Here is a 23,834-nt window from a genome sequence, read left to right on the forward strand (position 1 = left end):
CGTAGCTTTTATAGAGATCTCCAAGCGCAATCTCACGAACACTAAAATCCAACATCCATACATAAAAATAAAGAAGAAGAAGAAACAAAAAGGTATCGCGATATCACAACTACTTAAAAAGGTAGCGCGTGGTCTCACGCACACTTTTGTGCATCTGGAGAACTCTATACTATTTAGAAATGAATCGTTTCTGAGTGTATTAGACTTGAAAATCTTTCGAGTGTATCACAATCTTATGTAGGTTCAATTTGCTGTAGACTGAGGTGTTCTATTTTTTCGTGTATTTGTTTACTTCCAAAATTTTCGAACTTGTTCACTGTCAACCATCTTCAGCCACAAGGTTTACTGCGGTGCTTCCATGAATGACGAAAAAATACAATTCAGCATTATTGATATTAATCGCATTATCATCAATTTTTGCTTTATTTGCAGGCTTTCATTATACAACGTCTTCTATAACGGGAAAATTAGACTTTCAAATTAAATTACAATTCATTCTAGAGCAGTAATAATCAAAAATTAAAGTTTTACTCAATAGTGTTGCTCCGCTTTCGGTTGACCCTCAAAAAAGGCCTTTCACTTTGTTTGTGTGCGTCACCGCACGGTTTCGAGCTGTCATACCAAGACAATTTTTCCATCGCTTAACTTCGCGTCATGTCGTCGGTTCAGTTTTTTACTCGAAAACCCCGGTAAATCCGAATAATTTCCGTCGAAATTGGTTCAGAAGCGTAGATGAACACCCCGTGCAAATGGGGAAAGTGCTATTTTCAGGGGAAAAGTGAAATTCACCCGGAAATCTTCGATTCTCTCAAGCCTTTTTGGCGAGTCTAACCTCGATCCGTCGGCGAAAAGGTTGTCAAATTTTACTCGTCCGAATCCGAAAAAAAGCCGAAGCGAAACCGAGTGCTGGGACCGTTCGGAAAAGCCTTTTGTTTTTGTTGTCGACGCCGTTCGTGGTACCGGTTGGTCAGCTGTTGTTGGTAAACAGCGGCGGCGGCATTCGTGAGTGGGTGGGTGTAGTGTTGTTGTTTTTATTTTGATTTAGTGCATCATGATGGATAACGATAGTGACAACGATCATGATCCCGACAATGATAACGATAACGAAGGAGAGCTCAATCTGGCGGGATTTCTGTTTGGCAATGTTGACGAGCATGGCCGGTTGGAGAATGACTTTCTGGACGAGGAAGCCAAGCAGCACCTGTCTTCGCTATCGAGGTATGTTGGATGACTAGTTACGGCTAAAATGGTAAACATTTATTGGTGATTTGTTTTTCAGGATGGGTCTGTCGTCATTTTTGGCGGACGTTCTAACGGATGGAACGGAGAAGCCACCGTTCGAGAACAGCGATAGTGATGATTCTTCGTCCAGCGATGATCATCGGTATGACGATCACGATGATGATAATGCAAATTATAAGATAAAAGCGGAAGATGCGGTGGATTTTTCGGATTTTAATGAACTGGCAGAGGATTTACCGGTAGCGATTGAGCCTTCCGACGGGAAGAAAGGTTCCGGTGGAGAGGATGACTATGATGATATTGAGGCGGCTATTCCGGTTAGCAAGGTGGATGTCAAAGGGGTACATTCCGATGGCGGTAGGGATGCAGACGATGAGAAGGAAGATGGTGTGGATGATAAACAGTTGATGCCCCCGCCCAGCGCCCCGATCAGTGGAGCAGAAGGGAAATCAGATAGTGAGGATGCTTTGGAAAAGCCAAAGTTAGAGCGAAAGTTGGATACTCCTCTGGCGGCAATGTTGCCATCGAAATATGTGGACGTAGACGTGCGTGAATTGTTTCCGGACTTCCGCCCGGATAAGGTTCTTCGGTTTTCTAGACTATTCGGACCGGGAAAAATTTCTAGTTTGCCGCAGATCTGGAGAAGCGTCCGTCGTAGACGGAGGAAGAAACTTCAGAAGCTAAAGATGAAAGACGGCTCGGATTCAACCTCGGATTCCGATGAACCTCGCCGAAGACATGGCTATGATTGCGTTTATGCTCCGGTTCCAGCAAGGGATCAGTGGGAGTCGGACGATGAAGATAGATTGCTGAGTCTAACTCGGGAAGAAGAGAAAGAAGAGAAACCTGACACTGACCAAGGTGGCGATTCTAAGCCAAAGGTGGCGGATTGGCGTTTTGGACCGGCCCAGGTTTGGTACGATATGCTGGACGTTCCGGAAACGGGAGAAGACTTCAACTATGGATTCAAAACTACGGACAGAAGGGAGGAAATGGATATAAAAGGCGATCCAATACCGGATGATGCTTTCCTGATGGTCTCCCAGCTGCACTGGGAAGACGACGTGGTGTGGGATGGGAATGACATTAAGCATAAGGTGCTACAGAAACTTAACTCAAAGATCAATGCAGCTGGTTGGCTACCGTCCAGTGGATCTCGAACTGCAGGTGCATTCAGCCAACCGGGAAAGAGTATTCCACCTTCCCCAGCCGTGTCCGGATCAAAACACAGCAGTTCCAGTCAAGGGAAAATGAGCAAAGCCCAGATGATCATCGCCGCTGCCCAGAACAAACAGCTAGAGGAAACCGACGATACGTGGTACAGCATCTTCCCGGTTGAAAACGAAGAACTGGTCTACAGCAAATGGGAGGAAGAAGTCATTTGGGATGCTGAAGCAGTCAGCAAAATTCCAAAACCCAAAGTCCTCACTCTGGATCCCAACGACGAGAACATCATTCTCGGTATCCCAGATGATATTGACCCTTCAAAAATCATCCGGAATACGGGACCTACCCCTAAGGTCAAAATCCCGCACCCGCACGTTAAGAAGTCCAAAATTCTCCTAGGAAAAGCCGGTGTCATTAACGTTCTTGCAGAAGATACGCCTCCTCCGCCGCCGAAAAGTCCTGACCGTGACCCTTACAATATCTCTAACGACGTCTTTTACATGGCCAAATCATCGGAAGCCACACTGAAGCTCAAAGTGGGCGGAGGAAACCTATTGCAACATTCCACCCCAGTCGTTGAGTTGCGCGCTCCCTTCATCCCGACCCATATGGGTCCAATGAAGCTGCGAATGTTCCATCGACCTCCGATGAAAAAATACTCTCACGGTGCACTTGCTACCGGCAATCCCCAAGCAGTGCTACCGCTACTGAAGAACATCAAAAAGAAGGCCAAACAGCGAGAACTGGAACGAATTGCTTCCGGTGGTGGTGACGTCTTTTTCATGCGCACCCCGGACGACCTCTCCGGTCGCGATGGCGAATTGGTCCTCGTGGAATTCTGCGAAGAACATCCACCCCTGATGAACCAAGTCGGTATGGCCACCAAGATCAAAAACTACTACAAACGCAAAGCTGCCAAAGATTCCGGTCCCCCGGAGTACCGTTATGGTGAATTGCACTTTGCTCACACTTCCCCATTTCTGGGAATCCTCCATCCGGGTCACTGCATCCAAGTGGTCGAAAACAACATGTACCGAGCCCCAATCTACCCACAAAACATGCTGGAATCCGACTTCCTGGTCATCCGAACTCGTAGCAATTACTACATCCGAGAGGTGGACGCCATATTCACCGCCGGTCAAGAATGTCCGCTGTACGAAGTGCCCGGTCCGAATTCGAAAAGGGCCAACAATTTCGTTCGCGACTTCCTCCAGGTCTTCATCTACCGTCTGTTCTGGAAGAGCAGAGACAACCCGCGTAAAATCCGCATGGACGACATCAAGAAAGCCTTCCCGGCCCATTCGGAGAGCAGCATCCGTAAGCGGTTGAAGCAGTGTGCCGATTTCAAACGTACCGGTATGGATTCGAACTTTTGGGTTATCAAACCGGAATTCCGGCTGCCTTCGGAGGAGGAAATTCGAGCGATGGTCTCGCCGGAACAGTGTTGCGCGTACTTTAGCATGATTGCCGCCGAGCAGCGGCTGAAGGATGCCGGTTATGGCGAGAAGTTCATCTTTGCCCAGCAGGAAGACGACGACGAGGAGATGCAGCTGAAGATGGACGACGAGGTGAAGGTGGCACCGTGGAATACGACCCGAGCCTACATTCAGGCCATGCGGGGCAAGTGTATTCTGCAGCTGAACGGGCCGGCCGATCCGACCGGATGTGGCGAGGGGTTCTCGTACGTGCGGATGCCAAACAAACCAACGGTAAGTGTCTTGAGGCGGGGTATGGGCTATGATTTTACCATAGTTGTCGACTACCCAAAAGTCAGCTTCTGTCTCAAAATTGGAACCTTTCATTAGTCGTCCAATTTTATTATGTTGCAATAATTTACTTACTTTCTATGTCATTGCAGCAGCAAAATAAAGAAGAAATTGAAAGCCAGCCGAAACGTACCGTCACCGGTACGGACGCCGATTTGCGTCGACTGTCCCTGAACAACGCCAAAGCGCTGCTGCGCAAGTTCCAGGTACCGGAAGAGGAAATCAAGAAACTCTCCCGGTGGGAAGTCATCGACGTCGTGCGTACCCTTTCGACCGAGAAGGCCAAAGCCGGCGAGGAGGGAATGGATAAGTTTTCCCGCGGCAATCGGTTCTCGATTGCCGAACACCAGGAACGCTACAAGGAAGAGTGCCAGCGTATCTTCGATCTGCAGAACAGGGTGCTGGCCTCGTCGGAAATACTGTCCACCGACGAAGGCGAGTCGACGGCATCGGAGGAGTCGGATCTGGAAGAGTTGGGTAAGAATTTGGAGAACATGCTGGCCAACAAGAAAACTTCCACGCAGCTGTCGCTGGAGCGGGAGGAACAGGAACGCCAGGACCTGCTGAGGAAAATCATGGAGGAGCAGGGTAGCTCCAATAGAGGTAAAAAGAAGGACGACGATATGAAGGATCTTCAACAAACTCCCACCAGTAAGTTTCCCAACTATGAGAACCGTTATTTGTAGCGACTGAATTAACTTTCTTCTTTAGCAAAAATCCTGAAAATCACTCGAACATTCAAAAATTCGGAAGGCCGAGAGTACACCCGTGTGGAAATCGTCCGCCGAGCGCCAGTCATTGAAGCCTACACCAAGATTCGTACCACCAAGGATGAGGCATTTATCCGACAGTTTGCCACCCTGGACGAGGCGCAGAAGGAGGAGATGAAACGTGAAAAGCGTCGTATTCAGGAGCAGCTGCGACGAATCAAGCGTAACCAACAGAAAATCGGAATGATGAATCAGCAGCATCAACAGCATTCGGTAGGAACGCCCATCAGTCTTGGTGACCGGATAACTCCGGGTAGTTCCAAATCCAGTGCACATTCTTCGACGCCAAAGGAAAGCCACACCAAGGAACAGAGTCCTTCGTCTCGCAAGAAGGTCAAACTGAAGCCGGATCTGAAGTTGAAATGTGGTGCCTGCGGTCAAGTTGGACATATGAGAACGAACAAAGCATGTCCGCTGTACACGGGAACGGTTCCGACACCGTCGTTGAACGTGGCAATGACCGAAGAACAGGAAGAGGAAATCGAGAAGGAACTGAATGCAGATGATGAAGATTTGGTAAATGTTGACGGAACGAAGGTAAAGTTAAGTGGCAAGCTATTGAAACGGCACGAAGATGTGAAGAGAAGAACGCTGCTGTTGAAGGTTCCCAAGGAAGCGGTCAGCAAGAAACGGCGTCGCGTCGGAGGTGATTCCAATTGTGATTATTTGAAGAGGCACAACAAAACTGCGAACCGTAGGCGAACGGATCCGGTTGTCGTGCTGTCTTCGCTACTGGAACAGATTCTGAATGAACTACGGGACATGCCGGACGTGGCTCCATTCATGTTCCCAGTGAACGCCAAGCAGGTCGTGGACTATCACAAAATCATTCAGCGACCGATGGATCTGCAGACCATCCGCGAGAATATCCGTCAGAAAAAGTATCAAACCCGAGAGGAGTTCATCGCCGACATTAATCAAATCGTTGAAAATTCCTCGCTCTACAATGGACCGAAAAGTTCGCTAACGATCGCAGCGCAACGGATGCTTCAGAAGTGCAAGGATCGCATGCAGGAAAAGGAGGAGCGCTTGACTCGGCTGGAGAAGAGTATCAACCCGCTGCTGGATGATGACGATCAGGTGGCCCTGTCCTACATGCTTGGGGAGTACGTGAACGGTCCGCTGAAGGCGATGCCGGAGAGTTGGCCGTTTTTGAAGCCGGTCAACAAGCGGTTAGTGAAGGATTACTATACGATCATTCGGAAGCCGATGGACCTGGAAAAGATTTCAAAGAAGGTGGCAACGCACAAGTATCATTCGAGAGTCGATTTTCTGCAGGACATTCATCTGATCGCTGACAACTGCGAGACGTACAACGGTTCGGAGGCAAACTTCACCAGGCAGGCAAGGCACATGGTGGAAGTCGTCAAACAGGCACTGGATGCGGTAGGGAATTTTGATGTTTTGTGGAAATCTAAAAATGCAACGATTTTTTTTTATCGCAGATGGACAACATGGCTCAGTTGGAGAAGAACATTGCCCTGGTTCAGGAACGTGCCCGCAATGAAGACATCGACTGGGAAGACGACGAACGGGATGGCAAGGTATTGCAGTTGCGATGCGGGGATAATTTCGCAATAGTTCTACAAATTATGACTCCTTCCTTTACCTGTAGTATTTCCACGGATCTCGTGACACCTCGCCGGATCGGGACTTTGGCGACGAAGATGCCAGCAATTTGGAACGGCCTTCGTCGGCCGGCTCGATGACATCCAGTCGGCCCGGTCCCAGTGGGTTGATGAAACCGAACCTAGATGGGAAGAAGGCTCGCGGCAGGCCACGGAAGATGCAGCACGAAGAAGGTAGGTGGAGGATGGGTTTTACGGTGTTTGTGGATATTATTGGTAATTGGCTAATGCACATCAGCTTTCTGACTTAGGTGTTTAATGCTTGTCGCGAAATGCATGCTGATCGCTTGCGAGATCATATTTGGATTGGTTGATTAATAGTTTTCTAATTAGTTGGGATGGGTTAGAAGGCGGAAACTCAGAAGAGAGTTTTCAAACGGACGTATCTGCTTTTGCAAACAAAGATTCAAACGTTCATTTGTCGGTACTGTTAGTTCGCTCGCGGTCCTCTTTATTCTGTGCTTTCTCATAAATATTTCCGGCTTTGTTACATGGAACCGATCTTTTACCAGTATCCGTATCATCTGCATATTGTTGTTTGTTTATTGAAAAATTCAACTGACAATTACTGTCTAAATGAATAAAACTTAAACAGTTACGGTCAACGGTACGGAAAAGGCCAAGTAGCCGATGACGAAACACGTCAGCTGATACATTGAAGTCGAACATATAAAAAAAGTTGTTGAATTGCCGGCTGATTGCTCGAATTGGCTCGTGTTGTGTATAATTCCGGCTCCGTGGTTCCAAAAACAGAAAGTCGCGTTGACGAAGAGACCTCTCAGGGGCATACATATTTAGCTGTGACAGCAGTGTTGGGCAGTCAATGTCACCTGTAAGCAGCTTTCCAGCGAACATAGCTTGAGCGACCGTCCGTCTCACCTCTAATGGTTCGATTCCCAGGAGACGGCAACGCTCCTCGTACGGTGGCAAGTTCGTTGGGTCACGCCAGTTGAGGAAACGAAGAGCATATCTCACAAACTTGCGTTGAACGGATTCAATTCTAGTGATCCAGCTAGCATGGAAAGGGTACCAAACAACTGAACTTGACTCCAATAAGGATCGCACAAGCGAGCAGTAAAGTGACCTGAGACATAGCGGGTCACGAAACTCGTCGGCAATTTTGAAAATAAAGCCCAATTGTCGATTAGCTCTGGAGATGATGTCATTGTAGGGGATTCTGAAAGTGAGTCTGCAGTCCAAGGTAACGCCGAGATCCTTTATGTGCTCTACACGAGCAAGACAGCGTCCGTAGAGAACATAGTCAAACATGATTGGTTCGATTTTTCGGTGATAGGAAATAATGTTACATTTTTCTATGCTTAACTCATCAAATTTCTTGAGCACCAGTCAGCAAAAATACCTAACATATTCTGGAGATCCCAGCAGTCCGAGAGGCTTTTAATAATTTTGTAGATTTTCGTATCGTCTGCATAGAAAACGCGGCATCCTGATGGTATCAGCAAGGCGACATCGTTTAAAAAGATCGAAAATAGTAGCGGTCCTAGGGTACTGCCTTGCGGGACTCCCGAGTTGTTTGAGAAAACATCCGATTCCGACGCGCCAATCTTGACATGTACATAGCGATTCACCAAGTAAGATCTGAACCAATCCACAGCAGTTGACGAGATGCCAAGTATCTCCAGCTTGGCCAGCAGGATATTATGGTCCACCGTGTCAAATGCAGCTTTTAGATCCATATACGCAGTATCGACTTGCCATCCTGAATCCATGCATCGCAGACAGTTAGAAGTGAACTGCACCAGGTTCGTGGACACGGAGCGCTTCGGGTAGAAACCGTGTTGTTCTGTATCGATATAATTTTTGCAGCGTGCGAACAGAGCACCATTTATGATAATCTCGAACAGTTTTGAGCAGGCACACAGAGAGGTGATTCCACGATAATTTATGACATTCCGTTTATCTCCTTTTTTGTGCACTGGAAACAGATAAGAAAGTTTCCAGCGGCAGGGGAACTCACATTGCTGTGCCGAGAGATTGAATAGCCTCGCAAGTGGAAGGCAGAGATTGGCTACACAACGTTTTAGAACTGATGACGGAATGCCGTCAGGTCCGGAGGCGAACGAGAGCTTCAGTTTGCGTGTTGCGGCTATCACCATGTCTCCTGAAATGCCCGGAATAACGAAACTAAACACATCACGTGGCATCCCAACAGCAGCATCCAGCACTTGTGTTGGCGAAGCGGAGAAATCGTTGAACACTTGCTTGAAATGACGAGCAAACAAGTCGCATTTTTCTCTTTCACTATTAGCCGAGTCATTCCCGAGAAACATGGAACAAGGCAACCCGGATTCCTTCCGTTTTGAGTTGACAAACGACCAAAAACTTTTCGGATTCGTGCGAAGGTTCGCTTCCGTGCGTCTCACGTGTCGATTATAGAGAAAACGATTGTAATTTCGATAACTACGACTCGCAAAATTGAACAGTCGTTTGTAGTACGGCGAGCGAGAGTTACAATACTTTCGGAGGGCGGCAGAGCGTTGACGTTTTAGCACGCGTAGGCGTGGGTTAGACCATGCAGGCTTTAGCGGAGGTCGTCGAGCTGGGACAATGCGGAAAATAGCATCTTCCAGTGCAGCACTGAAAAAATCCACTGCATCATTCACGCTAGTGGCAGTTTCGATAAATTGCCAATCAATTTCCGCAAGCGCATTGTTCAATGCAACATAATCGGCCCGGCGAAAGTCCAAAGAGTAGCACTCAGATGACGGCGTAAAAAGAATCGGCGCAGGTAAACTAAATGACACGACGAGAGCGGGATGATCGGCATCTAGATCAATCAGTGGCTCGACCGGCAAGGAAACAGAAGTGCCCGGTAGTGCGGAATCATTTGCCAGGACAAGATCTAGCAAACGTCCATTTCGGTTCGGAAAAGTATTCACTTGTGTGAACCCGTAAAAGTTAAAGCCGTCCAAAAGAGCACAGCAAGCAACCGGCATATGCGAAAGCAGTGGATCAATTAATGGTGTGCCACTGTCTGTAAAGCGCCACTGCAGACCAGCTTGATTGTAGTCACCAAATACGAAAGCGGGAGAGCAGGGACTTAATTGTGACGAAATTGACCCTAACGATTCCACATGCTCACGGATGATCGTGCAGTCGTTTTTGCGGTCGGGAGGCAGGTAGATTGCGCCTACACTAAGCTTGCTTTGTGGAAGTTCTACGACAATCCACAGCTGTTCCAGTTGACTGGAAATGGGTGACGTACTTACGTAGCTGGCTAGTCTAGTAGATACTGCAATCAGGACTCCGCCACCGCGCGATTTTTGACTGTTTAGGGCAGACCGGTCGGTTCTAAAGACGGAATAGAGTGACCCGAAAAGTTGCGATGAGTAAATTCGGTCGTCCAGCCACGTTTCCGTCAGCACAATCAAATCATATTCGGCCTCCGCAACAGCCAGGAAAAACGAGTCGATTTTAGTCCTCAGCCCACGCACGTTTTGGTAGTAAATCCGGAGACCATTCGAGGAGCAATCACGGGCACTAGAAATCGAAAGGACATCAGGTACCGAAAGTTCGGAATCACTAACATGCTCGCCTGAGGTTGCAGGCCGGAAGCCCCCGATACCATCACCGACCACAGGACCGGGACGATGACGATGGCGGATGTCTGCAGCAAGCGCGACTGGGTCGGGAGGTTCGGAAGCTTCCTCAGTGCCTGTTTTAGGGTGTCCCGGATTCGAGGAAGAGCAGGTGGCGGCATAAACCTGCTGGTAGTTGGCAGGACGGATGCATGGACATGATGTGGCTAGTGTGGAGATCGCAGAACCGGAAACACAGCTAGAAGTTGAAGCGGTATCAGGCAAAGGAGAAGCTGAATCGTCAATATACTTGCCAGTAATAGCTGGTTGGAAGACCCCCGACCTACATCTACACTCAGGGCCGAGACGACTATGCAGAGCGCTGGCTGGAATAAGCGCGACTGAGGCAGAGAAATCAGGGGCTTCCACAGTGCTATCCACGATGCGTCTCGGTGGTGATGGTGGTGGTCCAGAAGCAATAAAGGTAGCAGCATTATTCTTGGAAATCGTGTAAACATCATGAAGCGTTGCACTGGAACACGGAAACTGATCAGGCAAATGACTGTAACTAATGTATGCATACTTGCCTGACGACGATGCTTGGGAGACCTCACCACCGAACTCGACCGCAGGGCCAGAATGACTCTGATGGCAGGAAATAGAACGGCTTTGATGGCGGCAAACAGCTAGCGTGACTGGATCGAGTGGTTCGAGGTCTCCCATAATGCGACAGGCAGTGCGTTCTGGTCTACAGCGCTCCAATTCACAACGCAAAATCCAAAAAAATATAAACCAGTTGTTTTTTCAGGCCATCATAAAATACAATTTTCCTCTGAGAACACGTCATAATTTGTTGCAGGCGATTACCTTTTAAGATCGCTTCTTGGTTTAAAATTTGGTGTGTTCGAGAAGTTGATGACCAAGGGGTACATAGCGGTTTGTTATGTGTTGTTTTACATCAACAGGCTGGATGAAGCCCCAATGATGTTAACCTTGTCAACTATTGTTAAAAAAATACATACAAGCATGGTCATAACATAAAAAACATATCTTATAGTCAGTTACTGCTGCCGGCGAAAAATCGGCCACGGTTAGGGCTCTGCTTGTGTCTCTTCTAGGTCGATAAGTTGACAACGGCTTTCGTAACTGGGTAATCGAAACGAATCAATCCAAGGCAATCTACGCAACGCAAAACGAAGAAAGCGACGTTGAACAGATTCATTCTCTCGGCACCGTTGTTGTTTTCGTGAGAACGTAATAGCGGAGCATTTGGCTGGGTTCACTACCATTCTGTGTTACATGTTCTCCGGTAGCGGTAGAGCAGAACTACCATGGGGCGGACTAAGACTCAAACACTAAGGCCAATTGCACCAACAAATCTTCAAAGGTACACAAATTATCATTTTATAGCTTATATTTTGTGCCCCCCATTGCATTGGTCCCTTACATTGTGTACATTTATGCTCTCATTGTGCCTATCACCTATGCGGCCTACTGCCTGTTCTTTCCAACTAGTCCAATCTGTCTAGCTCAACTTTATTACTCACGGTACCGTAGACGTGACCTAACGGACTGCCGATTTCTTCACGAGCTCTGCCCGTTCGTACGCTCCTACGCACTAGCTCCTCGCTCGCCGAAACCAAAAATTGCGACCAATGCAAGCTGTTCGTAGCGCGTTAGGTGGTGTCCTCCAAACTCTCAAATGTTGACTGTGCTTCGCTGAACGCTGTTCCACACGCATGGAGGCCGTTGGCGTAGCCGTGCGTCGTTCGTGTCCGCCCAAAGCCGCTCACTCCTTAATCGGTGCTGATGCTTTGCAGAGGGAAGTGGATGAAGCAAAAAACTTGAACGAGCCACTAAAAAAAAACGCCCTGAAGGGTAACATCCGTCAACCAAAAAGGGCACAATGTAACTAACCCGTCGTGGGGTCGTTTCCTCGTGATATCGGTCCTGGTTGACTGGACTTGCTTCCAGTTTGCTATCGGTTGGCCACTGCATGGCGGTGGCGTTCTGAAGCGCGCCAACGAATCCTCGGGACCACGCTTCCGATCGGTATTTCCCCTTATCGGTTGTGATTAACGGGTTGCCGGTTGCTCTCGTATCCGCAACTGCAATTGGCAAAACTACTTCCAACCGCTCGTTTGCTCTCGGCCAAATGGTTCCGATCGATACCGCCTGTCCTGATATCGTTTGTCGTGCCGGTTCTGATTAACGAGTTGCCAGTTCCACTCGCGTCCGCCACTGCAACAGCAAGGCAACTTCTCGCCGCACGTTTGTTGTTGGCCAACGTTGTTGAGTAACGTCAGCGTTCTGCCTCGTGCCAGGAAATACTCGGGACCCAGACTCCGACCGGTGCTGCCTGCCCTGATTGTGTTTATAGCCGATGGTTACCCTACCGGTGACTAATGGGTTGCCGGTTTGCCTCGCAATGGAAAAACGATTTCTTCGTCCAGTGTTAGCTCCCCCACGGACGTCTAGGGCGTAGTGGCGAATGAAACCGGAATCGTGCGGTCACTTTTGAGTAATCCTGCACAAATTTTATTCACTGTGCTTATGTCAAATGCTTGTGACAAAAGCTTGGACAAAAGTGAAAAATCTCGTCGGTGATGGAACTTCCTATTTCCCATTCATGTTTGAAAATTTAGGAGAAAGGAATGGATCAAGTGGCTGCTGGTTAGGATTCGTTCTCTAAGTTAAAAAGGTAAGAAAATGAAGCACTTGAAAATTAAAGCACCTAATTAAATCCTTTTAGAAGGTTTTGGTGGCCATCTCCCCGTGTATCAAAGATTTGTTCCAGGATATGTAGCAGAACTAAAATCCCACAATCAACATGATCATTATTTCAATACCAGCAGTGCTGATTTACCGTTCCAATACTCCAAATGTGGATCTTTACACACCCGGTTCAAAACATTGAAGCGGCCCATCATTATGAACCATCCTCCGGAATTGGAACAGGAACAAGAGGGTTATCTAGAAAATGTGATGGGATGATACTCGGACGTCGTGGACATAATTGAAATGCAGATTCTTTTGTTTTTTAATAAAATTATTTGTTCTATCGTTTTGATTTTTCATATAAATATTATTAATATCAAAACAATTTATTACTCATTTTGAAAAACGGCCAATTTTACATGAACTGAGTAACATTTACTCAGATATGCTGTTTACCGCATATCAGAACTGAGTGCAAGTTACTCTGATTTTGACAAATGCTAGCATTACTCAAAAGTGAGTAACTATAGGTTTACTCACTTTAGAGTAGTTCCACTTTTACCGAAAGAGAGTAGATTTTTACTCACTTTTGAGTAACATTGAAGGAGCGTGTTCGTGTAGTGCAAATATGTCATAGTGTTTGTGAAGTATACCTTCCGTGACGTCAAACTCCACTTTTTTCATGTAAATTTTTTAGGAGTTTTTCGTCATCACCGATTGTTTACCTCTTTTTTGCCACTAATACCAACAGATACCCTCTTGTGCCACACCTGTATATACACGCAGAGAAATGGTTATGTTCAAATGGATATATTTTTGACTCAGGGCCTAATATAATTTTGATATTGTTTTAAATATATTATTCGGTTAATTCAAAGAAAAATATTTTTGAATCAACAAACCGGTTGTAGAGTCAATAATCTGTTTGTTGATTCTAAAAACCATTTTGTTGATTCAAAAACATGTTTTGTTGAAATAGTGATACAACCCAGATAACCAGAATGCACGTATATTCAGAATTGTTTTCGTGATATATAAACATATATACAAACAAACAATTCGTATAGAATGCAAATAAATGGCTTATACGTACAAAAGTGGAGGCCATATACGTGCATATTTTAATTTAATTTTAAACGAGTTGATTTAACATCATATACGATTTAATCTGTAATAACAAATTCAGTTTGAAAAGTCTTACGATGTAATCCGATTTAATTTGTGATACAGTACGACGGAAAAATAAGTCATCGCATATAGGTCGGAAATTTGCATTCTATACGATTTAACTTAAACATAATGCGAGGTATGCCATTCTTATATGCGATTTTGACTTATACTGTAGCAATTTACGATACTGTCTGTACATTGTTATACGACTTCTTGTTGTCTGGGAATATGTTTGAATCAATAACAAAATACATTAGGCCCTGAAACAAAAATCCATTTTTCTGCGTGTACTCATTGCTTCTGTATGACAGTTCAACCCGGGGGCAACTTGACAAGTCCAGTTCATTTCCAGTGTACCCCGAAAATTTGGTGCTGGTGGTTCTGTCAAACTTACAAATTTCAGAAGTGTTCTCTGAATAGGGCGAATGCGGAAATGATGTACAGTAAATAAAATACTGAACATAAAACAGATAGGCATCTGTTTCTTGAAACTTCAAGTTGGTGGGGAACAATGTTAATGAAACATACGGGTGTAACAAAAGATAATCACTGAAAGTTATTTGTTTTAGAAGCTCATTTTATTTATTTTTTTTGTGTAACGCTTATTTTAATTTATTCTATTTATTTCTTCATGTTTAAATGGATATACGAAATGTTAGTGTTCACACAACAAACCTGCTACTCACCACGAATAAGAATCAATCAATTTTGAATCAATTTTGACAAACACCTTTTCGAAACTCGGAAGATCAACAACAGAGAGATTTTCGAACATTATAATTTATTTTCAAAGTGTCAAATTTAAGTGAAAATTCACCAAATAGAACACAGCCTAGGTCTGTTTTTTCATTCGAGTTGTGTTCAAAGATCAAAATGTCATGATCACCTGAGATTTGTCAATGATGTAAGCACATCGTGCATTGAAGAATTATTTGTTATCTAGATAAAAATAATTCGCCCGGAATAGATTAGACACGAACCACCTCATACATTTTGTGTGCGTGTTCTTAGCTAGGATACACATTTTTCGCGAACACGGCGGCAGATGTCAGTTTTGTGCTTTGATCAGAAATTTGGTACTTTGTATGGTCTGGTCATTCATGTCGGTTTGTCGGTGGTGTTATTATGGAAAAACTCTCTCTACAATGTCGCCTTTATGGTCATTGTAAACAGCTTTAGTCCAGATCCAGCAACCCATTTCAGAATGTCACGCCCATTCCGAGGTTACTTTCACTCACAATAAGCCCCGCATGTATGCATCACCTTTATCAAATGGACATTGGTCTAACATACACGCTTTCAGATTCGAAAATATTCTTGTAACATATATTTGGACTGGTCTCACCATGTTAATTTGATCCTCCAATCCATGGGTTCCGTAATTTTGATTTTCTCTAAGCTTTTCATCTCATTTCGTGATGGACCTTTGTCGTAATACTTCCTTTAACGAACACAAATTTTCTTGCGTTGTCATGGTCATCTGGGAGGAGGTTCGCGTGTAGTGCTTTCCCCAGGAATAGTTCGCGGCCACCAACTGCCACCCGTCCAGTCTTGGGCGTATCCAGCGAGGCATCTTTCATATTGCTCGCAATCTCCGACAGTGGCGAGAGACCAGCAGCAGAGCACTTTTGTAAACGGAAAACTTGCTGATTCACGGCAACGTCGGCCACCGAATCACTACCAACACTCGCGACGGACACATTATCAACGGGCTCCCGGGAGGCAATGAAAATCGACACCGAGCAATGGAACTGAATCTGCGTTGTATATTTTGGAGATTAGATTCATGTTCAATCGAGCCACTCAAGGCAAACACAGGCAAAACACGATATATCACTAAATGATAACTTTATGAACACTAAATTTCAGCTCACAAATTAACAAATTTAAAGTCAAAATGTGTTTAATTCGCTTACGAAAAATCACAAAATCACGTACCGTGAGATTTGACGAATTGTAGAAATATTGTTAAAAATCTAACACTGCTTCTTGACCCTAAACTCGGCCTATGGATTCTACTTTAGGCCTAATGCATTGAAACCCTGTCAACCACATATAGATGCACTGTAGTTCACATGATTTCGACATTTTTGGACAATATGACACTTTTGAGCATACTGACAGCGGTAAAACTGACGGAGGTACGGCAGAACAAAAAACGAGAAATAAACGTTTAAAACAAGGGGCAAGTCATTCAGCACATTGTGTCGAAATTAGATTCGGCACAACTTGGGCACATCCATCGGCACAATGTCGTAGGCATTGGATGTTTTAAATTAAATGGAATCACTGCTGGACAGCTGTCATTGAAGTTGTTCGCAACATTACGTGCTGTGTGGCTGTTTATTTCTGGAACATCCTCTTATTGAATATACCAGAGGAACTCAGACCAGCAGTTCACTTATAGATCTAAATACGAAATGTAGGTTCTAGAGTGGGCTCAAGAGAAAGAGGCAATTTATCAGACCCCATTAGTACCCTTAATTCAAATAATGCTGCAACTCACACAAAACAAACTACAGAAGTCTATTCATCATCCTCTATAGTCGGTCTCCAACAATGTTCCCCACTTGTTTCGGCCGCTGATAGATCGTTGCTTTTCGCATCACGAAAGACTGGGTTTCTGGTCTACCTTTGAGGGCATTATCAAACCCTAAAATACAGGACTTTTATAATCCTATGAACACAAAACACCAAAATTTCGCACACCCGCCACTTCCCACGTCATCTTCAATCCGATTTATCCTTGCGATTTCAAACAAAAAAAATTTAAGGTGTCAGAAATACCGGGCTGCCGGGATTGGTATTTAACAAACAATCGCAGCTTGCTCTATGTCCGGCACAATCGGCACACTGACAAAAAAATATTACCCAAGATTGGTGTGCGGAGTGACCTACCCCTTGGTATAAAAAGATATTTAAAGAAAGCCGATTTTCAGTTTTCAGTTTTCCTTAACCTGCTCTTTTAAAATAATCATAACTCATGAACCATAAGAGATCGAAATTTGATGCTACAGCAAAGTTCCTTCAAATTGATTGTTCTACAACTTTTTAAAACACTGCATTGGTCTATCTCAAATAATAAAAAAGTTTGTATTTTAATTCACCAATGTTATGGACCTGCCCAATTTCACTAACATAGAAAGATTGGCCAAACAAATATGAAGAAACTTTCCTCAAGACACCATATACCTAAATGTGATGGTTTGGGTGGTAATATTTTTGTCTTCATAAATACGGCTTTGGGACCATTGTGCACCCCAGGGTCAATTTTCTGGTCATAACTCCAAATTCATTCTGATAAGACGCCAATGAGTGGATGTTCCAGATCTTCCGACGGACCATTCCGTGGTCACCAGGGTCTATATTCTGGTCACAACTTTAAATTAATTTTGATATTACCTCTATGAGTGGTTTTGAAAAAAAAAACGCGGAGCTCTAGGATCAGTTTCATAAATTGACCACTTTTACGGATGTTCCGGATGTTTTAGTGGACCCCCTCGAGGGTTCCAGTGACCAAATTCTGGTCATAACTTCACATTTATTATGATTAGCATCGTGCCAGGATGTCGTATGCGTCCCAACGTACTCGGAGCCGAAGAAATTCTGGCTTTACCTGTCACGAATCAGGCCTGACGTGGCAAACGAGTCAGTTCTGGGGATGGTGAAGGCAAACCTGAATCTCAGTGAAAATCCTGACATAGTCAAACTAGTACCCAAAGGAAAAGACGTATCGAACCTAACGTTTATTTCCTTCAAAATTGGTTTGGACCCCGGATTGAAATCCCAAGCGCTGGACCCTTCAACGTGGCCGGAAGGTATCATGTTTCGAGAGTTCAACGGTTCCCAAAAATTTCGAAAGCCCGTCAACCCGTCTCCTACTGGCTGATCCCGGGATGCAACGTCGATAGCCTAATGGAAGCCCCCAAGCCACCTGAAACAGTCGTGCCCATTCCTGCATCCTGCCAACCGAGTCGTCCCGGGCCTGTTAGGGTAGGGGAGGGGGTCTTCCAACCGGAATTATCAGGCAAGTACTTTCCACTATCGACTTATGCTTCGCCTGATGTACCTTCGACTTATAGCACTGTGACTTCTGTTTGTTCAAACACCAATGACGAGATCGAAACCGAGACTGCTAATACTGCATCAACTACTTCATCGACACAAACCAACTACACTTCGACACCGAGACGCCCGCTATACAGCATCATGGAAGCCCCCGATCCTCCCGACATGGTCCAGTTTGCATCCCGTATCAACTTAGTATCCTGCCATCAGAGTCTCGGTCCCGTTGTCGGGAGTGGAGAGGGGGTCTTCCAAACAGTGAACACCGGCAAGTACTCAAGCTTAACAACCTGCTCGCTCCCTGATGATCATTCACTTTCTAGTGCACCAGCGTTGCGTGACCTCGTTCGACGACTGTGGGGGCAGTAGTGGAACCCCATCAAGACATCGATTTCTGTCGGTTTATTACCAAAACGTCAGAGGTCTACGAACGAAAACATCTGACTTGAAGTTAGGATTATCCAGCTGCGATTACGATGTGGTCGTTCTCACCGAAACGTGGCTCCGGCCCGATATAATCGATGCGGAGCTAACATCGGATTACTCGCTGTTTCGATGTGATCGTAGTGAATCAACAAGCAACTTGTCGAGAGGCGGGGGTGTGCTCGTTGCAGTAAAATTGAGTCTGCACTGTACCGAGGTATCTTTAACCGACTGTAGACAGCTTGAGCAAGTCGCTGTGTGCGTGAAACTACCAAACCGGTCTCTGCACATTTTCGGTATTTACCTTCGTCCGAATTCTGATCCTGCGTTATATTCCACCCACTCTTCCGCTGTTCAGTATGTTGCTGATCGATCGGCGGCCAGCGACATAGTCTTACTTCTTGGGGATTACAATCTCCCTCAGCTGCAATGGACCTTCGATGAAGATGTCAATGGATACCTGCCTGCGAATGCCTCCAGCGAACAAGAACTCGTACTTACCGAATCCATTTCTACATGTGGTTTGGTTCAACTAAACTCAATCTCAAACCCGAATGGCAGGCTACTCGATCTGGCTTTTACGAACGCTCCTGACGATTTTGAAATATCGCATCCTGTTTTACCACTCTTGCCTATCGATCCTCACCATCCGCCGTTAGAACTTCAAGTTGATGTACATAGATGTGTGCACGTTCCAGCAAACGCTCAGTCGGACTCTATTGATCTGGATCTTAGGCGCTGCGACTTCGAATCTCTCAATGCAGAATTTTCATCGGTTGACTGGGAGCAGCTTCTTCAGGGGCACTCTGTCGATGATATTGTTCTTCTGTTTTACGACAAGCTTTACGAAATTCTCCACTTGAAGGTCTCTCGACGCCGCCCTGCTATTAGTGGAGCCAACAGGAAGCCCTGGTGGTCCATTGAGTTAAGAAACCTGCGCAACAGACTGCGTAAAGCACGTAAACGATTCTTCGCTAACAAAACCATTGAAAACCGAGAATCGCTTCACCTTGTGGAACTGTCCTACAAAGAGCTCGTAGCATCAAGCTACCATGAATACATGCAGAGGCTGCAATCGAATTTGAAACAAAACCCATCAATGTTCTGGAGGTTCGTGAAGCAACAAAGGGCAAGCAATCGTGTTCCGGACAATGTCAAGTATGGTGACGCTTTGGCCTGCTCTTCTGAAGAGGCAGCTAATCTTTTTTCGACCTTCTTTCAAAGTGTGTTTAATGCGGAGTCGCCCCAACCTCACCCGGGTTGTTTTCAAAATGTGCCATCCCATGATATCCACCTTCCTTTTTTCAATTTTTCTCGTGAGGAAGTGTTGAGAGCGTTAGCCAAACTAGATGCGTCGAAAGGAGCCGGAGTCGACGGTTTAACTCCAACACTGCTGAAGAATTGCGCCGAGTCTATAGTTAAACCTTTGACGATACTGTTCAATCGATCGTTAAATGAAAAAACATTCCCAGGTTTATGGAAAACTGCCAAAATGATTCCCATCCACAAATCGGGTAGCGTGCGGCACGTTGAAAATTACCGCGGGATCTCGATTCTCTGTTGCCTGGGAAAGCTCTTTGAATCCTTGGTCCACGAGGTCTTACTGTCTGCAGCAAAACCGATAATTTCGGAATACCAGCATGGATTCGTTCCCCATCGCTCTGCATCAACCAACTTATTATGCTACACCAACGTTTTGTTTCGTGAGATTGAAAGCCGGAATCAAGTGGACTCTGTATACATTGATTTTTCGAAAGCATTTGATACTGTTCCGCATAGCTATGCCGTGGAAAAGCTGAGACATATGGGTTTTCCCGATTGGATAGCCGACTGGCTAATGTCTTACCTGACTGGTAGGAAAGCATTCGTCCAGGTGAACTCAGCACGATCCAGGACCTTCTACATTCCATCTGGAGTTCCACAAGGGAGTGTGTTAGGTCCATTGATCTTTGTGCTCTTCATCAATGACTTGTGCCTGCAAATATCTTCTGGAAAGTTGTTTTTTGCCGACGACCTCAAAATCTTCAGAGTCATCAAGTCTGTTTTGGACTGTGTTGCTCTGCAGATTGACATCGATGCCCTTTCACGATGGTGCAAGGAAAATGGAATGTGCGTGAACATCAATAAGTGCAAGGTGATCACTTTTAGTCGTTGTTGGATTCCCATCAATCATCTTTACAATATTGACACTGCTCCGCTGGAACGTGTGCAGTCTATCCGTGATTTAGGAGTTATCATGGATTGTAAGCTTCGATTCAACGAACATATATCCACCGTTACTGCCAAAGCCTTCTCCGTTCTTGGGTTCATTCGCCGCAATGCATCTCAATTCACCGACGTGCACACATTAAAAGCCTTGTTCTGTGCTTTAGTGCGAAGTATCCTGGAATATGCTGCTCCCATTTGGGCACCGTACCATACATCTCAGGTGATCCGCATCGAACGTGTGCCGAAATCATTCATTCGCTTTGCTCTTCGGCACCTACCGTGGAATGATCCTGTCCATCTACCTGCATATCCAGAACGATGTCAACTAATTGATCTGGAACTGCTATCGGCAAGACGGCTGAAATTGCAGCGGCTGGTTATATTCGATATCGTCCAGAATAACGTCGACTGTTCGGATCTTCTCCTGCAAGTATCACTGAACGTTCCACAGCGTCAGCTGCGGTACTCAGCACTTATCGCAGTTCCCGCACATAGAACATGTTATGGTCATAACAACCCGCTCAGTTCTTGCCTCAGAGCTTTCAACAATGTTAGTGATTTGTTTGATTTTAATGTGTCCAAAAATTGTTTTAAAAATAGGATTAAAAACATAGCATAAGTTAAACTAGTCTGTACGACACTGTCGAAGACGAAGAACAAATAAACAAATAAACAAGAAATAAACAAGACTTCTATGAGAAGTTTCGAAAAAACTGCGGATGTTTAGGATCAGTTCCATTCATTTACTACTTTTACGGATGTTCCAGATTTTGCGGTGAACCATCGGGGTGACTCTAGGGTCTATATTCCGATCACAACTCCAAATTGATTTTGATTAAACGTCTATGCACAGACAAACAGACGTAATCTTCATTGTGAATCATCGTTTACGCATTTAACGGTTGATTTGAATATTATAAGTTCCGCGAACTACTCGCCGCAGCGCTGGCATCGAATCACTTTGACGTTTCTATACATTCTATAGAACTTTTATGCAATATTGTTTGCCAGTTAGCGTGCAAGCTTGTTTTCCGCGAAAAGTCCGAGAGATGTCGCTACTGAGGTACTATGTTTTGGGATATTATGTTTTCAAGAAAAACCTTTTCAAAGAGTTACGTCTGTTTGTCTGTGGTCTATGAGTGGTTTCGAAAAATTCGCGGAGCTCTATGATCAGTTTCATGAATTGACCACTTTTGCGGATGCTCCGGATCTTCCAGTGGACCATCCTGTAGTCTCCAGAGTCCAAATTACAGTCGAAACACCGAATTATTTGTAATAAGACGTATATTAGCGGTTTCGAAAAAAAACGGAGCTCTAGGATCAGTTTCATAAATTGACCACTTTTACGGATGTTCCGGAATTTCCGGTGAACCATCCCGTGGTCCCCAGTTTTCATTTTCTGGTCACAACTCACAACATTTTCTGGTCCCCAATTAGCTCTAATCCCATATGCTATGTGTATTCGTTAATACCGGTTCCTATTGTGCGGTCCCTATTAACCGTTCTATAGGAATCTTGACTATATTTGAAGGAAAGGGTTAAGCTGCTTCCGGACCGGGTAACTATGGTATTCTGTTTGTATAATGTTTAAAACACATCCATCATCAAGCATCTGCCTTTCCCCTTAGCTAGCGTCTCTAACATGTGCCTGTCCTACATCTAACCCTCGAAACGTGTCCAGCTTGAACTAAACCAGCACCAAACAGTGATTTCCATATGTCTTGCCTGTGCGTGTGAGTGCTTCTACTTCTTCTTCTTCGTCGAATGCACAAGACCAATGAAAACCAATCTATCCTCACTATCTCGCCGTATTGTCCTACTACTACCTAGAATTTCCTGGCATGATGATGTCACAGATGATGAACAGGATGCTGCTCAAGCGTTCCCGCGGTCGCCCGCGGAAGGAACACGACGACATGGACAGCACCACAACCACTCACAGCAGCAGCCACAATGTGCGTGGCGGCCCCGGCGGTTCCGGAGGCTACGGCAGCGGTGGACCTGGGCGGGACCTCGGCGGGTATGAAGGCATACCGTCGAGTTCTTCCACACCGCTACTGGCTACCGATCCGTCTGCTTCGGCCTTCGAAATGAACTGGATGGTCAATGCGGGCACGTCGGCGGTGGATGGGACCAAGCTAACGGGTACTAACAATTCGTTCTGGCGAGATAGCACTACTACCAGAGGTGGAAGATTCCTTGGGGATTCGGGGCTTTTTGGGCGAATCAAGCAAGGTAAGTTCGAAGGGGTAGATGTAGTTTTCTTAGAGTAGAAGTTCGAATTTCCTGTAGATCTGCTGCATGAATTCATCCGTAGAATAGCAAGCGCACCGTTTCATGATGTTGTCTATTCGGATTTCATCTCGTTTGTCTCGCTCGGTAGTAGTAGACTGAACCCCATAGGCTAATTCTTGACATCTTCCTCTGATATATACATAGGTGGCCAGTATTCGACCGATGACGAAGAGTTCGAAGAAGTCACCATGAGCGACAATGAAGGGGTATCGGTTACTCTTGACCAGTCGAATGCTCAATCGAATTCGTCTATGATGCCACCACAGGAAGGAGATAGCCAACAGGCAGCAGAAGCTATGGTCCAACTCAGTGGCGCGCAGTCCCAGTTTTATCAAACTGCGGAAGAATCAATGGAGATCGACCCTAACTACGATCCGAGTGATTTTCTCGGCATGTCTAACCGGCAGCTGGGCACGGAAAGTACGGGGCAAACTGGAGCAAACCCTAGCCAGTTTACGTATCAGCAAGGAAGCGCCTTCGATCCAAATTTTCAACAGTTCCAGCAGCAACCATCGCAATTTGAAGACCAACAGATCCTGGCAGTGGAAGGCCAACAGCAAGAACAAGCGGAACAACCGTCGGTCCTGCCACCTCTGCAGTCGCTGCATAAGGATCTGGCTATCTCCGATAGTGATGACGAACAGAATAATTTGCAAATGGATATATTTAGCAACGCAAACGAGAATGATGATAATGACGATGGAGGAGGTCTCTGGTTCTAAACTAGTTTTTAGTACTAATATATATATCTAGCTACTTAACCTTCATGTTTTATAAGCCGTTGATAAAGTTCTACGTCTACCAACAAATAAACTTTGGTCTTTTTCTTTCAATTTGAACGAG

At 45.5% G+C, this 23,834-nt stretch overlaps 1 protein-coding gene across 1 annotated transcript; it reads left to right on the forward strand.

Annotated features, from left to right (window-relative positions):
- The first annotated feature begins 671 nt into the window (after positions 1-671).
- Positions 672-23,766, forward strand: LOC135701623 (transcription initiation factor TFIID subunit 1-like). Its single transcript, XM_065222462.1, has 8 exons — positions 672-1,218; positions 1,280-4,118; positions 4,268-4,826; positions 4,887-6,331; positions 6,391-6,489; positions 6,561-6,747; positions 22,527-22,931; positions 23,136-23,766. The coding sequence occupies exons 1-8, from the start codon at positions 1,052-1,054 to the stop codon at positions 23,711-23,713; spliced, it is 6,279 nt and encodes a 2,092-aa protein (XP_065078534.1). The 5' UTR covers positions 672-1,051; the 3' UTR covers positions 23,714-23,766.
- Positions 23,767-23,834: the final 68 nt, after the last annotated feature.

Source organism: Ochlerotatus camptorhynchus, unplaced genomic scaffold (assembly GCF_037179485.1).
Source record: "Ochlerotatus camptorhynchus isolate MF236.1 unplaced genomic scaffold, CSIRO-AGI_Acam_v1.1 ptg000170l, whole genome shotgun sequence".
In the NCBI taxonomy this organism is placed as follows: domain Eukaryota; kingdom Metazoa; phylum Arthropoda; class Insecta; order Diptera; family Culicidae; genus Ochlerotatus; species Ochlerotatus camptorhynchus.

Excerpts from the sequence above, each read along its gene's own strand:
- LOC135701623 (XM_065222462.1), top strand. The coding sequence starts at position 1,052 with ATGATGGATAACGATAGTGACAACGATCATGATCCCGACAATGATAAC. Across the intron at positions 6,332-6,390 it reads TCAAACAGGCACTGGATGCG|ATGGACAACATGGCTCAGTT; the intron begins GTAGGGAATTTT and ends TTTTTATCGCAG. Across the intron at positions 22,932-23,135 it reads TTTTGGGCGAATCAAGCAAG|GTGGCCAGTATTCGACCGAT; the intron begins GTAAGTTCGAAG and ends ATATATACATAG.